This window comes from Seriola aureovittata, chromosome 21 (assembly GCF_021018895.1).
Source record: "Seriola aureovittata isolate HTS-2021-v1 ecotype China chromosome 21, ASM2101889v1, whole genome shotgun sequence".
NCBI classification, from domain to species: Eukaryota; Metazoa; Chordata; class Actinopteri; order Carangiformes; family Carangidae; genus Seriola; species Seriola aureovittata.
The window spans coordinates 9,563,449-9,576,107 of record NC_079384.1 but is presented as its reverse complement, the minus strand read 5'-3'; the positions used below and the strand labels follow the sequence as shown (position 1 = coordinate 9,576,107).

At 40.2% G+C, this 12,659-nt stretch overlaps 1 protein-coding gene across 2 annotated transcripts in view; it reads right to left on the bottom strand.

The window, feature by feature from the left end:
- The window catches only part of LOC130162246 (protocadherin-15-like), a 162,871-nt gene that overhangs the window by 73,662 nt on the left and 76,550 nt on the right, over positions 1-12,659 (bottom strand). For both annotated transcript variants that reach the window (XM_056365903.1, XM_056365902.1), the window contains 3 exons: positions 7,744-7,876; positions 7,152-7,231; positions 4,547-4,640 (listed from right to left, as the gene is read on the bottom strand). In XM_056365903.1, coding sequence (XP_056221878.1) covers positions 4,547-4,640; positions 7,152-7,231; positions 7,744-7,876 — 307 coding nt within the window. The remainder of the gene's footprint in view (positions 1-4,546; positions 4,641-7,151; positions 7,232-7,743; positions 7,877-12,659) is intronic.

Genomic DNA, 12,659 nt, shown 5'->3' with positions numbered 1-12,659 from the left:
TTTTAAATTCCATTAACACGTTTAACCAGTGTCACCAAGATACTGATTATCAAGGTGCAGTAAAGAATTTTATTTTAGTATCAATAGCTTCAATAATAGCTTCTGTATGTAACAGACTAAAGATTGGGGACATATAACATGAACTCAAAAAACTCTGCCAGAAAAGATCAACAACCTTAACTGATCAGCATTTGTGCAGGGGAATAGATGACACTACAGTTAGTGTCACTAATTCACACTGTTTCATAACCAACAGCTAAAGCCCCCAGAAAAAAATGTAACCAAGTAAGTGCAGAGGAGGAGGAGGAGGAGGAGGAGGAGGAGGAGGAGAGGGAGAGAGAGAGAGAGAGAGAGAGAGAGAGAGAGAGAGAGAGAGAGAGAGAGAGAGAGAGAGAGAGTGAGAAGCCAGTAGGAGGTCACCAATTTCTTAATTTGACTTTCATGAGAGCAGGAAAGAGAGCGAGTGATCGAAGATTTGACTTTTAAAGGAAAGGGAAGTGGGAGGAGGAGGAGGAAAATGGGGAGAGCTAAGCGATTCACAACAGTGGGATGAAAAGAGAAAAAGCAGTGTGTCTGTGTGTGTGTGTGTGTGTGTGTGTGTGTGTGTGTGTGTGTGTGTGTGTGTGTGTGTGTGTGTGTGTGCGCGTGATTGCGTGCGTGGGCGATTTACAATCACAGAGGTGACAACAGGCTATTGAGGTTGGCAGGGCACACGGTGATGCAAGTAATTCGAGGTTAAGAGCTCACAGTTGACAAAACGGTTTATCTGAATGCCAATATATGTAAAGTAGAATGAGCTCTGATAAAGCAGACTGCTAGGCAGACGCACACTCAGACAGACACAAAGCCAAAGAGATGCACTAAGCTACATTTTGCATCAAGGGGGCTCTCAGCACATCGTTTACAAATAACAGCACACCTATGAATTTATCATCTTTCTGATGCCATGGCCAGCTGCCAAAGTGTAACTCACACCCTCCTGGAGACACCATGTTTTCAGGGTGTCAGATATATGCATGGCATTGTACCTGGATTAATCAAAATAACAGTGTGAGAGTCTAATCAGCTGATGCATACGTTACATGCTCATAGTTCTTGCAGTGCATGACAACTCAAATGTTCATAGTGCTAGTTCCCATGGTGGAATAGTAGGTGGTAAAAGGTTAAAAAGTCAGTACTCTGATTTCGTCCTGTCCAGACTACAATGTGTTTTTGGCCTTATTCGAGTCTCTTCTTGCAAGGTAATCTCTCTAGGACTGAGATCAGTCTTGACTATTACTCAGCAACCACCTGCGGTAAAAGGGAATCCACCGTCGTCTGCCAGTATCACGAACTCGGGGCATGTTTCCCTCGCTTGCGCTGTGTTGTTGCAATTAAAAGATACAGAGGCAATATTTTATTTTTTACTTAAAAGTATTGCCTGTGTAACCATAACTTGATACAAAGACCTTTGTGCCAATGACCTCCATTGTTGTCCAAAGATGACTGCAAACACAGCAGTAAGCCACACTGTTGCACTGGGTACTGAGCATGTTCCTTCATTACAATGAACACGGGCAATGTAGTTTAATTTGAGTCAATTCAACATACATCATCCTGCAGCGGACCAAAGATGGAGCATGTAGCGTTAGTAGAGGCAGAGCGCTGAAATAGTGCTACAGCCGATTGGTTTCATTCATGCACAGTCATTGGCTCACTCCTCAGCTGTTTGGCTACCGGCTAACTAGTAATGACTAATCATATTTGTGTAGCTGTACAGCACAGCCATTACAACCTTGCACATCTTGCTATTACTCTGATTCCAAAGTAGTCCAACAAATGTGATGTTTTCTTCTGCTTGAGTATCATTTACTAAATAAATAAATAAAATAAAAAAAACTTATGTAATCAGTAGAAATATATGAGCTTGTGGCTGAGGAGCCAAATAAAGATGTTAGAAAGTGTTGTGAAAACCCATTGTCATTTTTTTTGTTTTGTATTTTTGTGCGATTTGTTGACAAATTTTTTGGAATAATGCAAAATTCCTTATTGTTTCAACTACTGAATAAATACATATTTAGATTCATTTGTTTATGCATATAATGGTAGATGCTGATTCACTTTCCCATGCCATGACAGTACAATACAGTCCATATGACAGCAGCAGACCATCCTGTACAAAAGTTTAAGTTGCATCCTATGATGCACAGCGCCCTTACAGTGCAGCTGGTTTACTGCACCAGCTTGTAGGGTCCTCAATCTGTGGCGGTATGATGGATTCACTGGCCAAATAGCCAATTAGGCACTTTGTAGTCTGACACTCTCACAACGGGACATTCAATAATAGGGGACACAGACGGGTGTGTGCGCGTGTGCGTGCACGCATATGAAGACAACCCAAGGCCTTTCGAGTGATGCTGATTAATGGGCCCGTATAAGGAAACTACACCCCAATCTTCTCTTCTCCTTATTCTATTTCTTTCTTTCCTTGTCTTCCCTTCTGCCTCTCTGTGTAGCTCACACCATTCTTCTCTCTCTCTCTCTCTCTTACTCTCTCTCTCTACAATTCTCTCTTTTTTCTTCTCGTTCAAAATATAATGGAGTGTCAAGCAGACAAATGTCCAAACTACTTTTAGCCATTTTCTGACTTAAAGACCTTTGGGGCACACAGATAATACACTAATTGTCAAGGTCCAGAGAGCAATTGACTAAGTATACTGTATGTGTGCATATGTGTGAGAGTGGGTATGTGTCAAGACTCCTTTATAGAACTATGTGGACACACAGTGCAGTTATTAAGGTAGCCTAATAAGAGGCCCCTGAATAGCTCTGGCATCTCGCCCCCTCCTTTCCTCGCTCCAGCTTCCTCCCAGTTCTTCTCTCCCTCTATATTGTGTGCGGTGTGTGTGTGAGAGAAGGTCAGAGTATTCAAATCAGCATTTTCTGTCCTCGGAGGGAACTTAAACTTTACCTTTTGTTTTAATTGACATGGGGTGGGGAGGGGGTCAGTGACGAGGAAGGGGAGGATGAGGAGGAGGGGGAGGGAAGACCAACTTCTTTTAATGCTGGTCCAACAGACGAACGATGGGGGGTAGAGGAGAGGAGAACAGACGAGGAGCGAGAAAGGGAACAAGATGAAAGGCAAAAGAGTATAGAAGAAGGAAAGAGGGGAGAGGGGAGTGCAAAAGGGAGTCCATCCAATATCTTCATTTGACTTTCATGTGAGAGCGACTAAAGATTTGACTTTTAAAAAAGGAAAGAACACAAACAGAGAGAGAGAGAGAGGGACAGGGAGAGGGAGAAAGAGCGAGAGACAAAATGACTCTGGTGACCTGTGATCAGTTAGATAGGTGGGGAACTGAGGGAGGATTCCTTTATATAGCTCGGGTAAACACATCCGACTGAGAATTTTTCTTAAACATGAAAATGACCAGCATTCACAGTAGCATTTTCAGGTCATTCAAGTGTTCCATTCACAGTGAAATGCCAAAACATTTCTATCTCTTCTCCGAATAACTCTCACTTCAAAGTTTTTTGCACTTGAGAGTCAGATCATAAACTCAGCAAGAGAAGAATTTTCCCTGATAAAAAGGTCTGAGGACCAAAACATCAGACATAAAGGGAGTACAAGTCATCACCAGTTTGTGGGATTTGTGGTTCTTCCGACAGCTGGAAAACAACAACACTGCTGATCATACGGCGCTCAACATCTGGCAAGGAGTGAGACAGACACAGTTTCCCCACAACAAAACATAAAGCTGGCTGTTTTTTTTTTTTTTGGGGGGGGGGATTTATTCTTTTGGGAGAGCGTTCTAAAGCCACTTGAATGAATGAATGTGGAAAAAAAAAAAAAAAACGCTGGATAAGTGCGGACAAAAAGTGGCCAAAAACTGACAGAAAAAGAAGATTTTCAGATTTAGCCAGCTTAGTGTTAATGCAATCCCAGCTGTTTCCTCCGAGACACAGTGTGATCTAATAACATCAACATGCTAAAGCACATAAACAGAAGATAACATCAGTGGCCGGTTAAAACGTGAGTGGATAAGTATCAAGTCCTACTTAGTATGTATTCTGTATAGCTGATGACTGTGTTTTGTTAGTGTGCAGTTTTATGCTACAAGGTCTTCTCACTCACGTCTGAGTGTTAAGAGTTTTAAAAAAAAAAAACCTGAAGGCCATGCAAACCCTCGCTTGTACGAAACATTTTTTTCCCAGGTAGCAATTTGTTCTTTTTCCACCCATCCATTTTTTAAACTGCTTATTCTGTTCACAGCTGCTGGGCCCAGGGCTTCCCATTATTCTTCATATCTATCTAATTATTTAAGTATTTATATTGGTCTAAAGTTCATTGTTGTAAATAGATTTTGGTTGTTATGATTATTACTATTACTGAATGATGAATATTTGCCAAAGATTGCCACTAATATCCCTCTTTTCACATTAATACCACAGCTGAGGGATTTAGATTTCCTCCCAGCAGCCGCTCAGATTAATTCCACTGGGGATGTGAAGCAACTCAAGTAAAGACAACCACTTAATATCTGTGTGGTATATCTGAGTTTCTTACCCCATCTGGCTGTCCGTCTGAGGCTGTGACCACCAGGGTATAATAATCCAGAGACTCCCTGTCCAGAGGCTTGTCCAGAACCAAATACCCTGAACTGAAGGGAGAAAACACGATTAACCCTCTAGGTATGGGCTTGAAAACAGATCAGAACAGAAAGAAGAATGGAATACAATAGAAAAAAACAACAAACAGAACCAAACAACAGTGGTGTAATATCCTTTGTTTTTTATACCCAAGAATCCTGAGATTCTTGGGTATAAGGCTGATTGTTAACCATGTATATCATTCTCATGCTGATAGCTGCAGCCATTTGTCAGTAGTCCCTGTGCCAACTCTGGTAACATGGGAATAAGTTGGAAACCCGTCTTGTTTTTCTCAAACTGTCTTTCCTCTTAATTTACACCACTTTGGAGACAACTTTTCAGACATCTGCATGCGCTGCATAACCACTGCATGGAAGCCTTAACACCAGACGCTTTTTTTTTTACTGCGCTTATTGGTAATTTGGTGATGCAGATGGCACCTAATACCCAACACCTCACCCACAATGAAATGTCCTCTTGGGTGCACTTGCTATAATGGCTCAGAGAATTAAACCTTTCTTGCGCAACACAAAAAAGAGTTTATATCCAAATCCTGATTATATCCTGATTCATTTTAAATTAAATACAGACTGCATTATATTTCACTGGCCAATAGTGGTTGAAAAAAAAGTTTCACATCAATATATGGGTTTACTGGTAGATAACATGTAACAAAAGATTTGTGGTACAATTGTACGAATGATACAAAACCAGTAACCAGCTCCTTAAATCAATGCTTCATAAAGACAGCACAGGGTGTGAATTATTAATATGGTTCACTAGTCATATAATCTCACACTTGAGTTATTCAGTGAATACAAATCAATAATCAAAAATATCCAAAACAAAGAGAGGGAAGATATAGAAGTCAGATTTAAGGGCAAATGATTACAGCAAGAAAATCTGTTCTCCAGAAGATCAAGAGCTTCTGTGCAGCTTGTCTGAGACTCCTGACCAATCACAACCAAGAGAAATCTTTGATGTTCGCCTTGATTGATTAAGTTTTTTTTATATTCCAAGTGGAGATTTACATAATGATTGAAGTGTTTTTAATTTAAGCTCCTTTCATGAATTAGAAACCATCTGAAACGCACATTTTTATCCAAATATCATTGGAGTGTGTAGATGTGAGTGTTTGGATTCACCAGTGAATGTGTGTGTGTGTGCATGTGCATATGCTAAGTGGTCTACAGAGGGAAAGATGTGAAGCTGTTTTTTTCTTTTTTAAACAAACAAAAAAAAAAACGGTTTATGTATATTTATGGATGAGTCATGAAAAGCAAAGAGTGTGAACACGCGCACACACACACAGACACACAGTCTTATTTTCTCATCTACCAGCTTTTTTTTTCTCCCTTCACACACCTACTGCTCTCAAACCAAACATCTGCTGCGACATGTGGGGTGGGCCTACAGCAAATCCCATTGTTTCAGAGTGAACCCAAGATACCTTTCCTGAAAAACGAATGCTGATAAACCTCCTCAAACGCTCATCACTTGCATCCCACACTGATGCTGGCACTTTTACTTCTCTTTAAAAGTAATCAGAATCTTTTTTTTGCCCATTAGCAAGTGTTGCATCAGTGCCAGCCACCTTGAAAAATATGCCAATACCAGACCCGTGTAGGTGCTCTCCCGACGCACTTCCAGAGTATTCAACTGAGCCACATCCTGCACAGTGAAAGTCATGAAAAATCACTCCATTCTGTCCCCAATATGAGCTGCACGGCATCTTGCATTTGTGCAGGGGAGAAAGAACAACTTATAGTGTCAGAATGCAGAAAACACAGCTGAGACGCTGAAGGATTTTTGGCACATGTATTGGAATATTTCACAATGTCTGACATAATCCATCAGATATTCCTGGAGTGCAGAAATTAAAGCTCTTCAATTCATTTTAATCTTTGCCATTGTGAATTTCTGTGCGGCAGAACTCTTTTAGTTAGTACTTCTCTTGAAATCCTCATTTGCCTGTCAGTCTTGCTCATTGTTTCCGTTCCAGCTGTCTGACATTTTGTCCCTCATCTTTTCCTCTGCCCTGCCCTGCTCTCTTATCTCTTCCGCTACCCTTTACTCTTTTTCCTCCCTCCCTTGCTCATTTCTTCCCCATCCTTACTTTCCTTTGTTACTCTCTCTGCTTCTCCCTCTAGAAATGCAGATAGGATCTTTCCCCTTCTAATGAGTAATAAATGAATAAATAAAACAAAAGCCCTCAGAGTCTGTGTGTGTGCGTGGATGTGCAAGTGGGAGAGTACGGGTGTGTTTATGTGAAGCCCTTGGCGGAGCTTGAGCCCTGAACGACATAATTTAGACTGCTTTCAACCTCGCCCACACACACTCACACACATTTATATATTGCCGTGCTTGTACAGCACAGCACACACTTAGATAGCACACATACACATTTTAGCACACGTAAAAAATAGGATATCATAGGATTTTCTGAAAATATTAACGTCAACAAGCTCCGAGGGTTTCATCAAACATGATAAAATAAGAATTTTGTGTGTGTGCACGCTTACTTCTGTTGTAGTGCAAAATGTCCATAGGGGTCTCCGCTGTGGATTTTGTAAGTGATGGGGTCCCTCTCCCGATCCACTGCCTTAAGACGTAAACAGAGACAGACACACATGCACACACACACACTCTTATTTTCCTTATATGCTGTACACTCCACTGTTTCCTAACCAGGGATTCTTGTATCGCAGGAAGTACCTGCTGCAGTTGCCAGGGGGTATGTGGAAAGATTGTGGAGTAACTCCATTAATTTGAAAAAAAAAAAAGAAGAAATTATAGTTTGATTTACATAAAATACAAATCCACATATTGAGTAAGCTGTAACTTACTAACTCTTGAACACTATGTTTGCAATTAAAGCTAAGCAGAGAAGTTGAAGCTGTTAGCAAAAGTAATGAAGAAACAGCTCAAATAATTAGATAGAGGTAATGTATAAATGGTTGTCATAGTCAAAAGTAGGATTAATGGTTGAAATAGTTAGCTTTAAATAATGGGTAACAGCTGATATAGTTAGCTAAAAGTAATGGATAGTTGTAATTGTCAAAAGTTAGATAAATAGTTGAATAGATTAAAATGGGACAGAGAGCATGAGCGTACCTGCAGATTAAGCAATGTGGCTCCAGTCCTCATAGCTTCACTGATCTCCAGGTTGTATTGTTGCAGGGGGAAATGGGGCGGGCTCTGGTTGTTTGGGGGCAAAACTTCAATATAGACAGTAGTAATGGATGACCTGGAGGGAAAGAGAAAAAGAGAGAAGTGAAAAGACAGAAGAGAAATGGGCTGAGGCAAATTGGATGGACTGTGAATGTACAAAGACAGCTAGAAAAACAGATAAGCAGATAAAGGAGGAACAGTAGCAGAGAAATGTTAGAGCGAGATGTGAGGGGGGGAAAAGAGGAAGAGAAGAGCTGGAGGGCAGCACAAGAGGATAGCGGGTTAAAAAAGAAAAAAACAGTGTCAGGGAGGGTGAACGGTCTATTATTTAAGAGTGGTTGGCCAGTGTTTGTTTCTTTGCACTTCATGCTGTGTTTAACTAATCGATAAAAGCATGAAGTCAACAACAGTGTGAGTTGCAAAGACACTAGACAGTTTTTCTGCTGCCGGGCTTACAAAACATTATTGTGCAGGGGCTTAATGTTTCTATTATGCATTTCGACAAACCTTTCCCGCTGTTTCAATGATTCATTCACGTCAAGGCCGGCGCCATTTTCACTGAGAGAAAAACGTCTATTTTCTGTTTGTTAATTTTCATAGAAGTATGTCTGAGCAGGGTGAAACCGTCTTGTTAGGGCAGTATTATATCATCCTTTACTGTGCCCTTAATTATGCTGCGTTATGAACCTTATTATGCAGCATTATGAACCTTATTATACACTGTTATGAACCTTATTAAGCAAGGTTAGGAACTGCATTATGCAGGGTGGAATATTAAGACCTACAGAATCTCAACTATTACTTAAAATTGAGCCCTGCACCGCAGCCCATAAACCTTTAGCATCATATTGGAATTAATATTGTTAAGGGGTTTGTGCATGTGAAATGAATGAAGTGATTATACACTGATTACTATTAAATACAGTTATAAAACAAGGCTAGCTAAAGCAGCTGTGGATGATAAATGGTCTGGAAATTCCTCTACAGATAAGGCAATTTGATTAAAATTGTTTCAAGACAGAATTAGATAAATAAAGGTTTTATGGAGGGAAATGCTTAAAAGTAAATTCAATGTAAGAAAAAAAGGGGAGGAATAACATTGAGTTTCCTATTTGTAACGCAATGACACCAAGATAAAATGCATTTGCAGAAGTATCCGACAGCAGATCTTTTCACTTTGTAAAATAAAGTCTTAATTACACAGTGTTTACCTGCCCTTTGATAAACAACTTTGGCTATTCAGTAAGCTGTGTTCACTGACATTTTATAATCAACATAACACTTATCCCAACACAGCATGTTACTACAGTTACCTACAACTGACAGAGCTTGTCTATTTCTGACACCATAAACAGCTCGTGTCCTTGTGTCAGTTTTTCTTTCTGAAAATATGTAATCACTTGGGTCAGAAAAGTCACGTTTCAGCTCTCTGGCAATTTGACTATTTTATATAGTTGGAAGATAGCAATGTAGCAACTGCAAATTAAAGTAGGACCCATATGAAAACAGAGCTGACATCTGCTACATCAATTATTTACAGTTGATTCAGTCTGGACTTGTGATCCTGAACAACTCCATCCCAAAAGGACAATAAGATGCCAGACAGCTGGGAGTAGCTGGAGGTCAATAATGACCTCAAAGCAAAACGCTCCACTGGCAGGAAACACGACTTTGTGGAGACAAGAGCACAGACTTCTGGGATATAAAGCATGTTACACCACTACAATAAAATGATGCTCAGTGCGTAGTATCGTTGGTCTTCTTTCTAGCTTTAGTAGAAATGTGTAGATGTACTACCAGACCAGGTAACATTCATCTCTGCTCTAACGGAAAAAAAATCTTGCAACTTTTCCACAGAGATCAGTTTCCACCTTTTTTAATTACTTTAAAGTTAGAAAAATAATCTTATTCAATATTGTATGCGTGCAGAATTTACAGGTTGTTCAAATTTTGTGGTGTTTAACCTGAGTTAAATATTCACACCATCATGTCTCTATCGCATACAGTTCCCAATATTCAATTAGCATATTTTGTATCTTAGAAAATATTGGGACCACTATTTAAAATAGGGCAGTCACAATATCAGTTCTTCACTATACGTTTATCGTGGTGTTATGACCGCGGTCATATTATTGTAGGTGGTTTGTTGTATATGTGTGTGCGCCCTGTGTTCCTGTTTTCTCATTTGTATGCAAATAGGTGTGTGCCGCAGCCGCGCCGTCATTGGGGGAAAGGCTCTGCGCCCTGGTTGGTGATTGGCTGCATCCCCGATCACCTGGTATATAAGGAGCCAAGATGGCCGCCAGCTCACTCTCGTTCTCCTCTTCTCCCAACTGGCCACACCGTTGCAGTGATTCAGTTTTGTGTAGTTCGTTGTTTCATTTGAGTAGTAAGGGTGGGCTGCCAGTTTTGTTTCTCTGGTTTTTTCCTGTTTATTTAGTTAGGGAGGTGAGGTGGTTGTTATTTGTTTTCCCTTGGTTAGCTTAGTTGATTATTTTCCAGACAGAGTGATTATGTTTATTATGTTTGCCTTAGTCCACCCTGAAGCCTAAACTCAATATTTATTTTCTATATGTTCATAAGAAACTTTTATGTAAATAAATCATTTTCTTTATATTCAAACTAATCTTTGTGGTGGCTACTTGGGACTTGGGGAAGATGGGGCAAATCCATGTTGTGTCCTAGGGCCCCCCTAGACTGGGGCATAACAGTGGCCAAAATAACAACATTATTGCGATATTTATAGAAAATTCGAAATAATAAGATAAAACAATAACAATAAAGCTACCAGTCAAATTCGTCTTTAACTTTGTTTATTGTGTGTTTTGTCTCTTTTTTGGCAAATGGTGTATGTTGGAGTAGGAGTCAGTAACCATAACTGTACAAAAGCCAACAAAAAGAACAATACACTTAATGGACAGTGAAAAGGCAACAAGTGGACCTGATGAACAAAAGACCCACAAATCACATCACTGCCAAAATAATATCATCATATGTGTATTATTAACACAATATCAATATTACATTTTTTTAAAAAGTTATTATATTGCAACATCCCTAATTTGGACAGTGTTTGGCTACACAGCATTACTTTGCCCTGACTGGCCCACAAGCGAATCAAGTGAGGTTTACGAGTTTACATAAAGTATATTGAATTATTTTCCTGCAGCATCATCAACGAAAGTGTTGAGGCCCAATGCTGAGTCACATGAAAAGAAGACTGGCCGACATCTGGATGAAAGAAAGTGCATCCCTCTTGTCCTGTAACTTTGTAGTTCAATTCCAATCTTAAGCTTTGTCAAATCGCTTATCACTAATGAACGTGTTGGAAGAATCTCAGTTTCCCAGTTCTGTCACCACATGACACCAGTGACATTTGGTTTCACTCACCCTGAATTTCAGGGTAAGAAACCACAGGGAATTAGTTTGCATTCCCACTTGGCGAGAACGCAGAGTTCCAGCAGGGAGAGAAGGGAGAGATTAACTCCGCTCAAACTGGGTCATCGAGTGAAAGACCCAAAGAACCTCAGGTCTAAACAATAGTCCACAAAACCTGTTTACATTCACAACAATAAATAAATAAAGAGATAAAGGCTGGGAAAATGTAAGCTGGCAGACAGAGTGAAAGCCAGTGTTTTATTAATACAATTCAGATGGCATTATTGATGAAAACCGATTGAGGGATGGAGATTCAGTCGAGGTTTCTGCTGGAGCTGGGGCCCAGTTCTCCCTCGCTGTCTCCATTCTAAAACTTTCTGTCCTCCAGTGGAAACAATCCTTCCCTTTAAAACTCTTTTTGTTTTTCTTATTTAATATTAATTTTCAATTTCACATAGTTATTCACTTGTTCCTCCTTGTGTACTATACACACAAACACAAACCCACAAATGTGTACAAATGACTGTATTCGCAAATCAAATTCTTGCCGAAACAAATTTAGAAAGAATAAAGTTGCTTAGTGTCGAGGACAACAGACTTAACAGGCTTGCATCTGTGAGTATTCTCTGATCACTTCAATGTTGAGTCACCACTCGGCCCGCACAAATAACCTCCTCCTCCCCTGTCATTTAGAGTAATTTGTTGGTCCAGCAAATCATTATTGGGTTAGGTGAATGTTTAGGTGAATGGCTTCATCAGTGGGTGCACTCTCCCGTCCTGTTTGTATTACTGTCTCTCAACTCCCAGTGGCACATTTCTGCTCTTCTCGTTGTCAAAGAGTCCTGGTCTACATTGGGCGCTTTTTTAGCTGAGCTGTAAAACGACACTTTGACACCTCAAGTCTGTTTTATTTCAACCTATGGCTGTAACTACTTTGATGTTTATTGGGCTGTGAGCGCTGTCAAAGATGTTCTAAGCAATCAGCAGCGGTGCGGCTGATCTGATCCAGCACAGATACTGACAGAAGACTGCTGCTGATGTGCTGCTTTCACTATAGGGGCCGTGTAGACGAGATGTTTATTTCCTTCATCTGTTGGATGTGAAACTGAATTTCTGGCTCAGAACCAAGGCTCATCTGAATAGATTTTACATGTGTCATACAACTGCTTTTGCCAGAAGAGCAGACTTGAGTTACGTGACTTGGACTCAAGTCACAAATCTAGAAAATGTATCATTCATATTAATTGAAGATTGATGATTTAAAGCTACAATATGTTAAGTTCTCGAAATCAAGCTAGAACTCCTTCTCTAGCCCAGCACCTCACCTACATACTCATCGTGTGTGCTGTATCAGTTAATGTAGGAATATGGAGCTCGCTGGCTTGTCAGTCAGCCATAGTGAAGAGGAGTGGTACACCAGAAGTGCATTGACGTATTGATTGACAGCCGCGAGCTCCCACCCTTGACGTTGGCCCACTCTG